This window comes from Phacochoerus africanus, chromosome 6 (genome assembly GCF_016906955.1).
Source record: "Phacochoerus africanus isolate WHEZ1 chromosome 6, ROS_Pafr_v1, whole genome shotgun sequence".
Lineage (NCBI taxonomy): Eukaryota > Metazoa > Chordata > Mammalia > Artiodactyla > Suidae > Phacochoerus > Phacochoerus africanus.
Genome location: NC_062549.1, coordinates 8,041,479 through 8,059,451, shown reverse-complemented (window position 1 = coordinate 8,059,451; position 17,973 = coordinate 8,041,479). Strand labels below are relative to the sequence as shown.

At 53.4% G+C, this 17,973-nt stretch overlaps 1 protein-coding gene across 1 annotated transcript in view; it reads right to left on the bottom strand.

Annotated features, from left to right (window-relative positions):
• Positions 1-17,973, bottom strand: part of NDRG1 (N-myc downstream regulated 1) — a 54,790-nt gene that overhangs the window by 26,744 nt on the left and 10,073 nt on the right. The window contains exons 2-3 of the mRNA XM_047783212.1: positions 14,998-15,078; positions 11,172-11,207 (exon numbers count right to left, since the gene is read on the bottom strand). Coding sequence (XP_047639168.1) covers positions 11,172-11,207; positions 14,998-15,060 — 99 coding nt within the window. The 5' untranslated portion in view covers positions 15,061-15,078. The remainder of the gene's footprint in view (positions 1-11,171; positions 11,208-14,997; positions 15,079-17,973) is intronic.

Here is a 17,973-nt window from a genome sequence, read left to right as displayed (position 1 = left end):
TCAGAGCTATACCTGCCGGCCTTCACCACAGCCACAGCAGCTCAGGATCCGAGCCATGTCTGAGACCTACACCACAGCTCACGGCAATGCTGGATCCTTAACCCTCTGAGTGAGGCCAGGGATGGAACCCGCATCCTCATAGATACTACTCAGGTTCTTAACCCACTGAGCCACAGCGAGAACTCCCAGTATCTACACTTTGAACAAAAACCCACTCCCTTCTCCATCCCTGACAGAGCGAGGCAGGGGCTCGGGCTCTCACTGTAGCCTCTCCTACACTGCCATCTGCTTCTGTGAGACAGGAAGGGTAATGGAACCTCGGGGGGAAGGGTGAGTGTTTTAAGGTGATGGGAGCAGATATAAACCAGTACAGACTGGAGGGGGTGCTGACCAGGCCCACCCCCAGCACGAGGCCCCCTGACTTATCGTCCCTGTGAAATGACTGCCCCAAGCCAGAGTCAGCTGTCTGCCTGGCTCTCTCTCCCTTCCTCTAAGTGCCTGTTTGCTCCTGTATACACAAGCGCTGGAAAAATCCAGCCGAAGAAGCAAAGGTCCAGCCCCCTGTGGGGGCCACAGATCATCTGCTGGGCCCTGCCCTGGCCCAGAAGCCACCGTGGGAACAATGGCTCATTGTGGGTGCCGCATTCTCTATTGTCTCCCCAGCTGACCTACACGCTACCCTCTAAAATAGGACCAGCAGACCAGGGTCCCTACAGGCCTGGGGCATCGGGGTTCAAGTGAAAGCTCTGCCCCCTCCCCAACTCCTCTGAGCCCTGGGGTCCCCACCACTAAGACAGGAGGGAGCCACCCCAGCCAGGGTTCCTCAGCAGAGGAGACAAGCTGGGTCAGAAACACAGCGCCAGGAGGGATGGGGACATTGGGTACACAGTGGCAGAAGTGAATCAGGTGTCTGGGTGCCACCTCGGTGGCAGGTGTGGGATGTCCAGCCCTGGCGGGCACCAAGGATGTATCTGGCAGCCCCCAGGGGTGGGGATGGGTAACAGATGTTGACTGATCTCTTTGGAGGCCTTGAAATTATAAAACCTTCAAATTAAAACATGTGTAGAACATGGTCAATCAACTATAATTTTAAAAATGATGGGAGATAATATGAGAAAAAGAATATATGTATATGTGTGTAACTGAGTCGCTTTGCTGTACAGCAGAAATTAACAGAACACTGTAACTCAAATATAATGGAAAAACTAAAAATTATAAAATAAAAAATAATTTAAAAAGGAAAAACCAATGCATAAATAAATAAAGCGTGGGACCAGAGTTGACTCTGTCCAAGAAGGAAGGGGCTGCCTCTGCCCTGTTGCTGTGATATCCTCAGGCCCTGGCACAGCTCAGATCTGTTGGATAAAGACTTGACACCCACCTAATCGTGGTCAACATGGATTCCCCAGAAAGTCCGCTGACCTATTTTCGGTTCAGGCTTCCCTCTGCCACTTAATGGGCCACGGGAGTCTCGGCAAGTTCAGCCCCGTGAAAGTCCCAGGACTGGTGTGAAATCTCCCAGGATTGGTACAAGCCTCACAGATCCCTACTGCTCCACCTGCACGAGGTACCACGTGGGTCTCATGGCCAGTGGCCTCACACCACCACCCGTGTCAGCCTGTGTTGATGTCAGAAGGGCCATCAGCCGTGGTTATCCTTGTTGGGAAGGATACAGAACCCCATCTCAGAAAGGCAGGGCCCTGGTGAAAGCCTGCAGGTGTGGCATGGTCTCCTAGAGACACAGGTCAGCTCAGGCGAGGGATGAGATTTGCTAAATGCCCACCAAGAGTCGGAGAGCCTAGAAACCCATTTTCCAGATGAAGACATTGAGATGACTTCCCCAAGGGCACGCAGCTTGTAGGGTGCACCAGAATTACAACCTGTGCCCACTGGGCCCTCATGCTGGGGTTGGCCCCCACCAGCCCTCCTCTGAGTTCTGTGCCAGCAGCCCACACGCGGAGGAGGGGAAGGCGGGTGTGATCGACCAGGAAGTCAGGTCCCCAGCAAAGTGACTAGATTGCTTTTTATCCTCCCAGCATCTCCAAAAACCAGCAATCGGGAGTTCCCGATAGGGCACCATGGGATAAGGATCTGGTGTTGCTGCAGCTGGGGTGTAGGCTACAGCTGTGGCTCAGATATGATCCCCCAGCCCAGGAACTTCCCTGTGCCACAGGCATAGACAAAAAATTCAAAAACCGAAACCAACCCCCCCCCCCAGCAACCACAAGATACACTGGCACGTAGAGCAGAGAAATAATACCCGCTCCTCCCTTCCTCCCGGTTATGCACCTGCCCCCAAACTGCAGGAAGGTACAGCAGGTACGTCAGACTCAGAAAAGCCTCAGCAAAAGCCTAACTTCCTGGGGCTGGCCTTTCATGCCACCCACTATGTGCGGGACACATGGTCCTTGTCATCTTCCTGCAGCACCCACTCCAGTGACCTGCCTCCCCAACTTGCCAATTTGACCGCAGACCCCCAGAGAGAAAGGTTGGCTCTGCCCCAGACGGGGTCTGGCCTGGAGGAGGTGTGAAGAGGTTTAAGCAGTCTACACCACCTGTAAGCTGGTATGCTGTGAAATGGCAACTATGCCTTCCGTCTACACAGCCTGTAAGCTGGCAGGTGCTAAAAACAGCACCTACCACTAAGTAGTCCTCAAAGATTTCAGCTCTTTGGCTGCCAACTCTGGCTTGGGAACCTTGTGAACTATGTATGGCAGGCTATGTCTGCGGGCCTCTCAGACGTGTATTACTCCCCTCTTTATAACATAATTCCCAGCAATGTGCCTGATATAAAATTCTCTCCCCCTCCATCTCTCTTGTATTCAAGGGTGGTCAGAAGAGATGTCAGCAGAACTGCTGGAGCCTTGAGGATAATTTTGCTTTAAAGAATCAAACTTGGCCTTTGGATTTTTCCCTTTCCTCCTTCCACCTGCTTACTCCCTGGACTATGGGTGGGATGCTTGGGGATTCAGCAGCCATCTTATGAGCATGAGGACAAGAGCCACCTGTTCAGGATGACAGAGCAGGAAGCTCTGAGACTGGGTGACATTTGTCGTTTGCTGTCCTAGGCCTTCTGGGTCCGCAAAAACATCAAACAATTCCTTGTTTGGGGCACCACTTGTTGGGTGATATTAATTCTAATGATACTCCCACCATGTGACTTTGGCCAAGTTACCAGACCTCTCTGAGAACTTCCTCCCTCTGCGGGAAATGAGGTCAGTAACGAACCCATCTGCTCATGGTGCTTCTCCCCAGACAAAATCCACCATGGGGACAGGGAAGCGTTTTGAAAATTGCAGCGTCTCCCTCCGCATCGGCTGTTACAGAGATCCCCGCCCCAGAGGTTTATGGTGAAGGATTATGATGAAGCCAGAAGGTCAACTGCCTTGGTTTAAGTCAACCAGGGACGATGGAGGGGAGCTCGGAGACCAGCCGCTGCCACCTCCCTCTATAATCCGCCTGCCCAGCAGACCCCAGAGAGACTCAGAACACTTTGGATCTGATAGGATGACACACTTACCCAGACTCTGTCTAAGCCAGCTGGCACACGGGGCTGCCCCCCACTCAGTCTAGCCAGCTTTGGTCAAGTCATAGCCCGAGGGCAGAGGGCACCCTTTGGAACAACAGGCAAAGAAAAGCTGATTCTGGCTGATCAGACGCAGCATTCAAGTTTTGTTGAGGCAAGAAAGACGAATCACAAGAACAGAGACTCAGGAGAAAAATGCCAAGGGCTGCCCCAGTGCCATCATTTTGTGAAATAACCTACCCTTCCTCCCATCTTCCTGGTCCATCTCCCATGTCCATGGTGGGGAAGGGGGGGGGCCTGGGCCCGCTCCAGATCTCATCCTGCCCATTGAGTAAGGAGCACAGGCATGAGGAAGCATGTCCCCCCAGCGGGGGAGGGGGCGTATACGGCCAGGAGCACAAAAGCACTTGCATAGAGGAACATCCCCTTACCAGGCAAACACTGGAAAGCCGGGTCTGGGCCCTGAGCTCTCAGAAGAGCCATTTCAGACGGCAAAGCCCGGCTGAAGTCCAGAAGCCAAGGGGACACAGCCGCAGGTGACAGAGTGGAGATTCTGCACGGGCCCTTGGGCCTCCAAGTCCTGACTCCTGGCCTGATAGGACACCGAGATGGGAAGACCTCAAGGAGGTCCCACTCCCTTCATGTCTCAGCTTTCTATTTTTCTTCTTCTTCCTTTTTTTTTTTTTCCTTTTTTTTCTTTTTCTTTTGTTAAGGCCACACCCACAGCACATGGAAGTTCCCAGCTGCCGGCCTACACTGCAGTTTTCAGCAATACCGGACTCTTAACCCACTGAGCAAGACCAGGAATCCAACCTGCATCCTCAGAGACAATGTCAGGTCCTTAACCTGCTGAGCCACAAGGGGACGCCCTCAGCTGTCTTTCTTTCTTTCTTTTTTTTTTTTTTTTGTCTTCTTAGAGCTGCACCCATAGCATATGGAGGTTCCCAGGCTAGGGGTCTAATCGAAGCTACAGCTACGCCAGAGCCACAGCAACGGCAGATCCGAGTCGTGTCTGTGACCTCCACCACAGCTCACGGCAATGCCGGATCCTGAACCCACTGAGCGAGGCCAGGGATCGAACCTGCAATCTCATGGTTCCTAGGCGGATTCGTTTCTACTGCGCCATGAAGGGAACGCCTCAGCTTTCTTTAATTCTGTCATCACACCAAGAAATAGAAAAGACGCTGCGGTTAGAAAATGATGTGCAGTGGGAGGAAGGGCATGAACCTGGGGACATGGCAGGAAGCCACGCCGAGGACCACGGCTCTCCAAGCAAGAAACGATCGGGAGCAGAGTCTGTTTGGAATGACGGAAAAGAGGAAGAGCAGAGGGGGCCAAAGAAGGCTCAAATGCTGAGTCTGATCACGTGTTTTTGTGGCAATCGTGACTCCTCGGGTCAGGGCTACGGCCCCCGTTATCACGGATTAGAAGACTAAGCCTGCAGGAGGTCAGGAGATTGGACAGGGACACAGGACTAGCGAAGACAGAGCAGACCTGAACCCGCCTCTGTCCATTGCACCTATTCAGCAACACCAGGAGCTGGGTGTCTACACTTGGTCAGCCTGATCGCCTGGGCTGGACAGACCCGGGGCGCCGATGGGAGCCCCACTACGGGGGTGCTGGCGACCGAGGAGCTCTGTCCCCTCCACCAGGGGGGCATTTCCAGGAAATTCGCAGAGGAGGGCAGAGGAGGCAAAGCCTCATTTGGCACTGACCCAGATGCGTGCCACTGCCATCTGTCACTCGGGGTTTGCTCTAAGTCCCAACGGTGTCCTCGGAAGTGAGGCGGGGGGATGGCGGGGATGGGAAACAGTGGGTTGAGGATTTCCAAGCCTCTGAGCACTGCCCACCTCAGTCAGGGGGCAGGAAAACAAGAAGCAACTGTGTGCAAAGAAAGGTCACCATTTCTGTCTTCCCCAGGAGCTGATCTGCTTCCAAGAGAAGGGAAAAACATCAGCAGCCCCACAATGGGGATCAGACATCTCCTGGCCCCGCTCCACCCCATCGGGGCTCCAGAGTGGGAGCCAGACCCCAGGAGACCCTCCAGCCCACCGCCCCTCCTGCCCCAGCCCCCTCTGTCCCCTCCACCCAGAGGCCCTGCAGGCCACATCAGCTCACAGCACGGAGATCCCTGGTGGGCGCACAAACACAGGTTCCCATGGAAACCAAATCAAATCAAACTGTTTGAATAACTAAAGATCCAGGTGGAAGGAATTCAAAGAGAAAATGTGGAGTTCCCATTGTGGCTCAGTGGTAAAGAACTAGTACCCATGGGGATGAGGGTTTGATCCCTGGCCCTGCTCAGTGGGTTAAGGATCCAGGGTTGCCATGAGCTGTGGTGTAGGTCGCAGATGTGGCTCAGCTCCTATGTTGCTATGGCTGTGGTGTAGGCAGGCAGCTGTGGCTCCAATTAGACCCCTAGCCTGGGAACTTCCGTATGTCTTGGGTGCGGCCCTAAAAAGCAAAAAAAAAAGAAAGAAAGAAAGAAAAAAGAAAAGGAATAGCAAGTCTACCAGGAGAGGTGACCTGGGGCCAAAGGAAGTAACCCAGCCTCTCATCAAGGAGTGATGAGCAGTGGACTCCACTCTGCAGCCCCCACACCTCCCACCCCCACCAGCGATATAGACTTTGGCTCTGAACTGAGTCAGGCTTTGCCATCTAGCTCATCAGCGTGTGACACTGGGCAAATCCCTTAAACCCTCTCTGGGCCTCAATGAAGATGATAAGGATACCTCTTTTAAAGGGTTGTTTTGAGGATTTAATGAGACGATGCAGAAAAAGAGGGCAGCACGGTTTCTGACCTAGAGTTAGTGCTCAGGAGACATCAGCTCTTAAACTCCCCGTAATTATCATATATCCAGTGGTCAGATGGGCCAAAATTTAGAACTATCTCAATAGCACCCTTGGACGAGTTTCTTCACCTCTCCAAACTGGTCTCCCATCTGCAAAGGAGATTATCACTTCCCACCTTGGCAAGGAGGCCCTGTGACAATGGGTGGGCACACAAATAGCCATTCCCTCCCTCCCCACTCCATCCTTCCCCTCAGTGGCCTTCAACAAAGCCTCCCCACCTGGAGCAGAAGTGGTAGGGCTGGATCACAAAGCATCTGCCAGCCTGGATATTCATGGATTCTAGAATTCTAGCCAAAGAAAATAAACCAGAACCCAAAATACTCCCATTTTCCCTACTCATCAAATTTGCAAACACAACTGCCTAGTCTGGTGCCAGAACCTTCTCTGCAGAGCCAGATGAAACCACTTCCTTCCTGCAGCCACAGCACCTCAGGCCAGCAGCCCACCCAGCTCCACACTGAGGGCTCCAGAACCTTTCCGAGGGGGGTGCCTGGGGGACAAAGCAGGGTCTCGAGAGCTGCTGGCGGAATCTTCCATGCCCAGCCGTGCACCCATCCATCTGCCCTAAAACATCAGCCAGGCCCAAACGAACTGCCAGCCTAAAGTGATGTCAGCCAGGAAGAGAAAAGGCCAAGATGCCACCTGCTCTGGCAGCTGCGCTGTCTCCTAAGACAGCAGCTCTGGAGCAGCCTGCACCAGCAGCTTCTTACTGAGGACCTGGGGCTAATGCTGTGTAGTTTGATTCCTGCCAAAAGAAAGAAAAGAAAAGAAAAGAAAAGAAAAAGAAAAAAATTTTTGACCACTTTGGGAAAGAAAAAGCATCTGCCTGCGTTAGTCAAAATGCTGAAGCAAACACTCCCCAAGAAATAACACTGGCTGGTTTGGGGAACACAGAGAGGCACCTTGGACCCCCTAAAACCCAACTCCCAGAGAACTGCCCAGATGGGGCTTCGATTCCGTGAGCCCATGGAGACCAACTAAGTGAACAGACGCGAGCTGGCTGCCACTGAGGCAGGTCAGTTCTCAAATCCTGACACCAGCTCTACCTGCTACCTGTGCCCCGGGACCGTGCTTTGCAAACCATCGAGAGTGACGCACTAGTGAGGCATTATCTTCACAGAGAGCAGACGCACTACGCTTTCTAAGTTTCTCTCATGACCCCAAATTTCGAAATCTACACTAATCGTACGACCCAACAATGCCACCTCTGGGTAGGTACCCAAAAGGGCTGAAAGCAGAGTTGTGATCAGAGGGTCAGCACAGCCAAGGGGTCGGAGCAACCCAAGTACCCGCTGATGGCTGAACGGATAAGCCAAGTCTGGTCTAGACATATAACAGAATATTATTCAGCCTTAAAAAGGAAGGACAGGAAGTTCCCGTGGTGGCTCCGAGGTCACAAACCCGACTAGTATCCATGAGGGCAGTTTCGGTTTCGCAACATGGAGATGGACGGTGGTGACGGCTGCACAACATGATGAATATTTACTGCCACTGAAGTTCGCACCCTGAAGAAGGCGAGGATGGTACATTTTATGTTATACGCATTTCACCCTCCCCCCCAAAAATTGGATGGAGTTCCCATCATGGCTCAGCTGAGCTGTGGTGCAGGTTGCAGCTGAGGAAACGAATCTGACTGGCATCCATGAGGGGTTCGATCCCTGGCCTTGCTCAGTGGATTAAGGATCCGGCGTTGCTGTGAGCTGTGGTGTAGGTTACAGACACGGCTCGGATCTGGTGTTGCTGTGGCTGGGGCGTAGGCCAGTGGCTACAGCTCCGATTTGACCCCTAGCCTGGGAACCTCCATATGCTGTGGGTGCGGCTATAAAAAAGACAAAATAAAAAAAAAATGGAAAAGATTCACAATAGAGTGCATAGACAGAGTGAGCGAACACTGATTGGGACACATCCCATCATGGTCCCCGTCGCTGTTCTCTCTGCCCTGCTGCTCAAATGAGGCTGGAGTGCCTGTCCCCATTTCATAGATGAGCAAACTGAGGCTAAAGGGAGGTGAAGCAGCTTGCTCTGGGTCAAAGAGTCAAGAAAGGGCAAACCCACCTCTCTAAGGCCAAGTCTGGGTGCCTCTGTGGCCTTGACCCCGGGGGGAGTTCAGATATCACGGGGCTGTCACAGGAAGACAAAACCACAGCGCTGACGGCTGCTTCCGGGGAGGGGGTGGGGTGGCGTGGGGACACAGAGCTGACATTTCAGTGACAGAGAAAGTAGGTTGGTGTTCCCGCCCCAGGCCCACCCAGTCTATCCGGACTGACCGGTCGGCCCCCAGGGCTGCCATGCAGAGGGGCACAGCCCACAGAGCCCGTGCAATAGCCAGGGCCACGGCTGCCACAGCTGCTGCATCTTTACAGCTCCATGGCCCTGTGACCGGCTCTCTCTGTCCTCCTGAGGGTGGGAAACAGAGCAGGGGATCAGATGTCATCACTCTGGGCTCCTCCCACGAGGCTGAAGACTCAGCCATGACCACAGGCTGACACTCCCACCTGCGGGAACCCCAGAGGACAAGTGTGTCTGGAGGTATGGGCATCCTTCCTCCTACAACCAGGGACGTGTGCGGGGGGGCTGTGGGTGGCTCAGAGGCCCCCAGAACCCAGAATCTAAGGGTCACTTTGACCCATCCCTGCAGGCCTGTAATCCGGATTCTCGCCATGCAGCCTCTGCTTTCTGAGTAATAAGCAGCGCTGTGAACAGCGCTGGAGGCTGAGTTATCACCAGGGGAGGCGGCGGGAGCTGGGGGCCTCCCTGGTGTGTGACCTGGAGGCACCGCTCCTCTGTACAAGGTGATACCCACCCCCCCATCACCACCCAGGGCTCTGGTGAAGAGTAAATGAGTGATTTAATTACATAAATTAAAGGCAGCATGCTTAGAACAGTTCCTGGCACGTGGCAGGTACCCCAAAGCATCAGTTCTTATCGCTGTGTTAATTTTACCGGCGGAGGGTAAAGGAGGCGCAGAAGTCCTGAGTAGCTGGTTCAAGGGCACACACTTTGAAAGAGCTAGAATGAAACCTGGCTGGCCTGACTCAAAAAGGGTGGAGGCGGGGAAGACGCATTTGTTCAAGTTGGCCTGATGTCTCAGCTGTAGCCTCACCGTGGCGGGTCTCACAGCCTGAGTGACTCAGTTTTGTCATCCATCAAATGGGGAGATGCCAGCCCTGGCATGAGTTCATCGCTGCCGGCGCACGGAGAGGCTGGGATGGCCGTGATGGTACACACCCAGGCTGAGAAGTCAGAGCTGCGCCCGGGGGTGAGAGGGTGTCTCTACACTCAGCTGTTCTCAGTCGCAACCCCCAACCCCGGGGTGGGCGGGATGACCTGTCCCAACCCCCACCGTCCTGGTTTGCCTGCCCCAGACACCGACTGACGGCGAGGGAGTTGCGAGGGCACGGGCTAGAAGGGCAGTCCCTGCCAGACCACAGTGCCCCTCTTAAGGAAAAGGCCCATGGTGACTGCTAACCCTGGCACAGGCTTCCTGCTCTTGGCCCTGACACAGACACCGCTGAGAAGCCATACACGCAGGTCAAGGTCAAACTGCACAGGGCACACTGCTACCTGTGCGATAAAGCGCCAGCCACGCTGAACCTGTGGTTTCCCCAGCTTTAGAATGGGGACAGCGACCCCAATGCTGCTGGGGTGAAGCAGGATGTCCCCTACAGAGGACAGGTGCCACATGCCTGTCTGGGTGCCCGGGGCCTGGTACACCGTGGTGGTGTCATAAGCATGTTCTGAACAAGGTGATGTGACAGAGCGGGGTGTGCTGGCCTCAGGGAACCAATGGCCAGACAGAAACCAATACCTTGGACAAGCCCCAGGGGCCCCGCGGAGCTCAAGGTCAGGGTGCAGCCCGGACGAGGTACAAGCACCCCGAGACCCACACACCTTGCATGTGCTGTTCACACACTGGCCTCTGTGATCTCCCAGCAGCCAATGTTTCCAACCCCTCTCCCTCTCCCTCTTCCTTCCAAGTACAAGGCCAAGATCCCAGGCTCTGATGGAGGATGGACCAGTCCCTGAAATATGAGATTCAGGAGGACGAGGGAGCTCTTCCGGGGGGGAAGGAGGTGGAATGATAATGGAGACTCAGGGCTCAGAATGGTCTGGAAGCTGGGGTGCCCAGGTGCTGTGCAGGTGGAGGTCCAGGTGAGCATGTCAGCCTGCCCCTGGCCTGTATCTGGTCCCGTCTCCTCCAGGAAGCCCGCAGAGAGGTGCTCAGGCTTCCAGCCCCACGCCCGGGGCCCAGCCCACCACAGGGATTCACAGTTCCTGAGGTTCTGACCTGCCCCTCGGCCCAGGGTGGCCAACCCACTCAGATACCACCCCCACCCCGACCCCCACCCCCGCCCCTTGCCCTCCCACCAACCCAGAGCAGAGATGGAGCCAGAAAACCAGAGAAGGCTGGTCTCACTTTCCCCGGCAGAGCCAAGAACACCGAGCCTTTGCTTCCCACTTCCTCCCACGGCAGGGTCCCGAGCCCATCCAAGGTCTCGACATTTCCCAGGCACTTGCCCCACAGCTCAGCCCAGCTCTGCAGGGTCGAAGGGGGCTGGATCTCTGTTCTGCTTTCACAGTGGTAACTGGTTCTGGCTTCCTTGGCCAGAACTCAAACCTGCTTCTATCTGGGGAGAAAGAGCTGAGTGTGGGCAGCCAGCTGGAGGCCACTTCCTTTCCTCCCCTTAGCCCTAAGGTCTGAACCCTCATCTACTCCAAACCAATGGAAGGAAGAGGGGAGGGGAGAAGAAAGAGGAGGGGAGGGGGAAGGGAAGCCGCATTTGCTACTTGCCTGCACATCAAACTCTTGCAGGAGGCCGGTGATGGTCTGTGGAGAGACAAGAGCGCTGGTCAGTTTGATCGGGTTCCTAGGCCAGAGAAGTAAGGTCGGAACATACTGGCCTCTCTGTGCCCTGAGTGTATTAAACCCACCCCACGCCCTCTGTGGGGCCTAATCCCTTACGGAGAGAGACTTTTCATCTCAAAGAACAGCAGCTCTGCAGAAAAGTGGATATATTAGCTGGATTCGGTTTTGACAAAAGCCTTGGTAGGAAAAAAAAAAAAAAAAATTTGCAGGTCTAAGGTGACCACAAGCTTGAGAGATACAGGACTGTAATTGCCTCTTAACTGGTCCCTCTGTCTCCATTCAAAGGCTACACTTCTACAGCTCAAACCTGAGCATGTCGCTGTCTTTAAATGTCTTCCAGGATAGCCAACCATCTGGATTAAATCCAGTCTCTCATGGGTGGAAGATTGAGCTTTTCCCTCAATCCAGCAATTCGGAGTGTCCAGCCCAAAGTCCATCTTCACCAGCGCCGTCAGTGGCAGGTCAGGCCCAGAGAACAGGAAAAGGGCCCTTGTCCCCAGGGTAGCAGGGAAAGCACAGCTCAGAGCTGGGGCTGGAGTCACTCTCAGCCAACATTTCTAAGAGATGTGGCTGGTATGTTTTCCTCCCGGCTCAGAGGTGGGGATCAAACACCCTCTGAAAGCTGAGCTCCAGCTAGACCACCATCCACTGTGAAAGAAGGCAGCTCAGCAGAGCAAAAGGCAAAAGAGGTGAAGGAAAGGGAAGGGGACCCCCTTGGGACAGCCAGCGGCTGAAGACAAGATTGTAACAGCCGCCTGAAGGAGATGAAAATAGCTTCACACCACCTAGTCGGGGGTTAAGACTATCAGGGAGTTTGATAAATTCAGGTGGAAGCAAATGTGGCCAACAGCAGTGTGTGGGTGTGGGTGTGGGTGTGGGTGTGTTGGTAGGAGGGAGCAGAAAAGTTCTTACATCCCTAACCTATCAAATGCTAATAAGAGTGCAGGGGTCATCAGGACTGAGGATAGACATCAGGAAGAACTTCCCAATAGCAAACCTAATTAAAAAAACTTTGCTGAGTCAACCTAAGGAACTGAAAGGTTTGCTTCCATCGAAACCTTGAAAAAAAAGGAAAATATCTAGAGACTGATGTGTAACCTGGATTTTTTTTTCTTTTTCTTTTTTTTCTTTTTCTTTTGCTTCCAGTATATGGAAGTTCCCAGGTTAGGGGTCAAATGGGAGCTGCAGCTGCTGGTCTACACCACAGCCACAGCAATGCCAGATCTGAGACTCATCTGCAACCTATACCACAGCTCAGAGCAACACTGGATCCTTAACCCACTGAGCAGGGCCAGGGATCAAACCTGCATTTTCATGGATACTAGTCAGGTTTGTTTCCACTGAGTCACAACAGGAACTCCTGTAACCTGGAATTGATAATCTCTTAGATGTTTGTTTCAGAAATAAAACTTTCCAAGGATACCACTAGGCTGCCAAAAATAAATAAATGCTGAGTTTAAAAATGCATTTACTCGGAGTATTCCCTTTGCAGCTCAGCAGTTAACAAACCCCATGAGAATGTAGGTTTGATCCCTGGCCTCACTCAGTGAGTCAGGGATCCAGCATTGCTGTGAGCTGTGGTGTAGGTCGCAGATGCGGCTCGGATCCTGAGTTGCCACGGCTGCGGTGCAGGCCGGCAGCTATAGCTCCAATTTGACCGCTAGTCTGGGAACCTCCATATGCCACAGGTGTGGCCCTAAAAAGCAAAAAACAAAACAAGAATAAAATAAAAATGCATTTACTCTTAGACTCAGGAATACCACTTGGAGAATTTATCTTGGAGATGCACCTGCATATGTATGAAATGAAGCACACGCGAGGTCCATGGAGTGTTTGAACCCCTGCAGCACGGCTAGGAATGGTGACAAGGACCCTGGTGACCACAGGGCACGGGTCAAATAAACGCAGTGGAGAACTCTCATGCTGGGGAGAGAGAAGGAAGTGCTCTACCGACTGACGCTAGAAAGATCTCCAACACAAGAGATCAAATAAATAAAGCAAAGTATGGTCACCCGTTTCACATGGTTTTCAAAATGGGGAAACAAGACTATGCTGACATGTATTTGTTATCACCTAGGGGTTTTTTATTTGTTTGCTTTCTAAGACTGTGCCCAAGCTCCAGACAGAAGAGGAAATGGATTTGGAGCATGCATGGTGAATAGTACTAGCTGGCAAACTATTCCCCTCCACCTTTTTTTGGACGTAGAGTTTTACTGAAACACAGCAGGCCTGTTCGCTCATACATGGTCCAGGGTTACTTTCATGCTGTTGATGTAAAGCTGAGCAGTTACAATAGAGACCAGTTGTCCTCAAAGCTGAAGATGTTTACCACGTGGCCCTGCAGACCCTGGAAACGATAACGCCTGCAGCTTCCCCTGGCCTGGCTTCTAATATCAGTTGCATCACCTAATGAACTTGGGCCATTCCCTTCCCATCAAGACCAGTTTCTATATCTGTAAAATGGGAAATAGAAATAGTTGCCTCCTTTATTTGTAATGAAAAGCCCATGAAATAGTGGACCTGAAACAGAGCAGCCATGTGCAGGGTCATAAGGGAATTAAATGAACAGCCCATTCGCCAAAGGCAGCTGGCCTGAGTTTGACTCCACACCCCACATTTTGTAACTATGTGACCAAGTGAGAACAAATGAATCTCGGGGCGACTCAGCTTCCTCTTCTGCAAAATGGGAATCATCACAAAACCTAGTCTCTAATCAACCACAGGCTTATCCTTTGGTTTAGCATGAGATAAGCCAGGAAATATGACTGGCCCAGAGACAGGTAGGTAGCACATGGTTCACATGCTTCGAAAGCATTTAGTTGATCTTAGAGTAACTTTACTTTGGAATCTGAGCTTTATATTTTTTAAAAAGGTGTCTCGTTATAGGCAGTGATGTGCTCTAGTGAGAACTGAGACGTAAATATAGTTTAAAAATCCATTGTCAACTGTGCAAATGAAAAGCCTTTTCGCATACATCTACAACCAGTCCAGGATGGATCATGCCAGGCTAGACTGTAGGCCAGGGGCTTCTGTTTCCAACAAGGAGGCGTTATGGTCATGGAAAGTTTGACCGAACAGAGGGTAATAACTATAGCAATAAGAACTTGTGGGCATAGCTTGTCCCCTTCAGGGCAAACAAGTCTCTAAGGGCTCCGCATGAATTGACCTACCCTATCCTCACCCTGGCCCCACGATGGCAGTCCTCGTGTTACAGTTTTAAAGTCAGAGGATATGACTTTAAAATGTGAAGAGGCTCAAGGACTGGCCAGGGGTCACAGAGCTGCAGTGTCACAGGCAGGATCTGAATCCAGGCAGTCTAGTCCCAGAGCAAGTGGCCTTAACCTCTATGCTACGGGGCAGATGGAGCTGATGGGCAATGGGCTTCATGCTTCAGGTTCTAGAACCAGGATAACAGAGGTGGGAGGCGCTTAGAGGAACTCAGGTTCAATGCCCTTATTTCACAAATGAGATCAGTGAGAAAAGCTCGAGGTGGGTGAGGACCCGGGCCCACAGCACCTGGGCACTCAGTGGCCAAGCCAGGACTTGAACGGGTACCTCTTGCCCCTTTGCCTTCCTGGACGAGGTGACCTATGGGAACAAGGAAGCAGTGGACACGTGTGTATGTGTGTATGTACACGCACGTGGGTGGATGTGCACGTGTGTACTGAGATGCCTGGTCCTACCGTGCACACATGTACACCCGTGTACCAGGGGGCGGGGGATGGGGGCGGCCAGAGGCATGTCCACTCACCTCCCCTTTCTCCACCAAAGGTTTCACCTCAGCGAGGTCCACGTCCTGCAGCTCCCGAGACATGTCCCTGCTGTCACCTGCCTGCAAAGGAACAAAAGCCAGGACATCAGCGTTTCCCACTGAGAGATGTTTCCAGAAAGGAGCAGGCAAATCTGAGGTCGGGGAACAAGCCTTCACTCAGCCCTGCAGTTCCAATGTCCTAACCACCAGCCCTGCCGCCCCTGAGGAAGCAGAGTCCCTGGGACAGGAAACTGAGGTTTATGGTCGCAACTATGCTCAAGACCAGGCCCTGACCTCCAGTCCAGTCCCAGCCACCATGGGGAGGACATTCCTCCCTGCATCTTAGGAGACCCCCATTGCGGATCCCGAGGTCAGGCAGCCCCAGGTGGACAATCAAAAGGGGACAGACAGTCACAGAGGCCTGCCGAGTGCAGCCACGGCACAAGCTTCCTCCTCCTTCCTTCTCGAACTTGCCCCAGCAGAGGGGCGGCCACGCGGCCCACTCTGTGCAGGGTGCTTTGCTCCAGGCTGGAGAGGAGAGGGACAGGAAGGCAGGCAAAACCTCCAGCCAAGGGGATCTGACAGGACAGAACACTCAGTAGGATTTTGAAAGAAAAAGCACTTCATGAGCCAGAGCAGGGGTGGGAGAGCAGGCGGGGAGGGCTGGGGGTGGGGTGCAGAGATCAGGCTGGGCCAGAAGAGGTCCTCCTTGGCGCTGACACCTGGGCAGGTGCAGAAGGACCAGGAGAGAGAGACTGAGCAGAGTTCAGGTGGTGGAAAGCCAGTGAAATTGTCTCCCTGGGGAGCAAGGCGTGGGCGGTGACAGGTACTGAGCATGCTTCTGGGAGGTTCATCGGGGACCTGGAAGCATGAACACTCCTTCTTACAGATCCAAGTCAAATGGGAGAATGGGGAGTTCCCTGGCGGCCCAGCGGGCAAGGATCCGGTGTTGTCACTATTGTGGCTCAGGTCCCTGCTGTGGTTCAGGTTCGATCCCTGGCCTGGGAACTTCCCCATGTCACAGGTGTGGCCAAAAAAAAAAAAAAAAAAAAAAACCAAGGAAAACAAAACTGGGAGGACAAAGTGCCCACCAGTACTGGGGTGAGACAAAAAAAAAACCCAGAAGATGGTTAAGTGCACGGGCAGAAGCAGAAAAGACGGGGAGGAGGAAGTGACAGGAGGAGTCCGGCGACACCCAGGTCACAGACCCAGACCTTCCAGATCAGGCACGTGGTGAAAACCCGCCTGACCTTGGCCCTGACCCTGCTACCTTCCGGAGGGGGATCCTGGCCCCAGGCTCCCCCAGGGCCCCACAGACTTAACAGCCAGGGGGAGAACGCAAGTCTCTGAACTTCCTCTGCAGACCCCGCCCCCCCGAACCCAGAAGAACCCTCTTTGTGAAACACCTCTTGGAGGTCAGCGGGCAGCAGAGCCACCCTGCACCCAGGCCCGTGCCCGCACATGGCATTCTGTGGGCAGATCCCCTGTGTGCTCTGGTCTGAGACCCCAGCATGATTCTCCCCAGTAGATAACCAGCCCCACAAGAATGCCTTTATGCAGCCCTTGGAGTCTAGGCTCCAGAACATTCCGAAAACAAAGTCGGTTTTATGTTTGGGAGCATTCCTGGGCGGCTGCCAGCTTGGAGGCAGGAGGCATGAGAAGCCAAGGTCTGTCGGCCTTGCTAACTCAGCGTGTTCATGGTCCCGAGACCCTGGCCGTGGGACACCTCGCCTACACAGCCCAGGGAGCCTTCCAGAAGCCCAGGGCTCTGGCAACACCACCCTCTGAGCTGAGAGGGAGTGGACATGACATTTCACAGGGGCTCCTTCAGAAGCCAGGGGTGACAGAGAGGTCTGCTGCTACCCCCTGGGTGGCCTCCTTCAGCCCCACCTGTGAGCTCCCCAGGACAGGTAGCCTCCCTGGCTCATTCCCCTGCCAACCTGTGGCTCCTGGCAACACAACCAGGTGCAAAGTCGGGCCTCCGTGCCCTTGCTGAGTAGATAAATGAACAGGCTTTTTTTGGTTGTTGTTGTTGTCTGTTTGTTTTTTAGGGCTGTAGCCATGGCATATGGAAGTTCCCAAGCTAGGCGTCTAATTGGAGCCACAGCTGCCAGCCTACGCCACAGCCACAGCAATGCCGGATCCTTAACCCAATGAGCGAGGCCAGGGATCAAACCTGCATCCTCATGGATCCTACTCGGGTTTGTTTCTGCTGAGCCACCATGGGAACTCAATGAACAGGTTTTATGGGGCTTCATACCACTGTCTATATTTAAATCCACTCTCACATGATCATTAAACCACAAGAGTGAAAGACCTTGAAAACACGGGTGGGGGCTCAGCTCAGGCTGCAGTTCAGCCCCGGTGGTCGGTTCTCCCTGGCGTTCAGATCCATTGAGTGTCAGCCTCTGGCCACCCCTCCACCCTCTTCAGAACGGGAAAGAGTTCCATTCCAGCCTTTACAGCTTCCCCAACACGCTCTGGGAGAAAGCTCCTGACCTCATACCTTCTTCTCCTTCCTCCATCCCAGCTCCCCAGACCCCATGAGACAGAGGGCTGAAAACTGGCCAGTGTCCGTTAAAGATCAGCATTTGAGAATCATGGCTCTGGGGGGGGGTGGGCAGCTTCACAGAGCCCCGGCCCTCCTGTGTTCAGGGCCCTGGAGAGGCTCAGAGGTGAGCCCACCAAGAACTAAAATGGGGTTTGTCTAAACGAGGAGGGGGGTCTGTCCCTAGGGGGACATTTGGCAAAGTCTGGAGACAGTTTTTTGTTGTTATTGTTTTGTCTTTTTTGTTTTTTGGTTTTGGGGGCTCCGCCATCGGCAGGGAGACCAGATAAAGCAAAGGAAGCTGATACTCCTTGTCCCTGGGGACCCCAGGCCTGGGGCAGCTCTCAGGTGATAACTGCAAATGTCCCCACTGGGAAAGCTCAGCCAGGACCTCCGTCTAGGGCACTACCTGCAAAAACCAAGGAGCT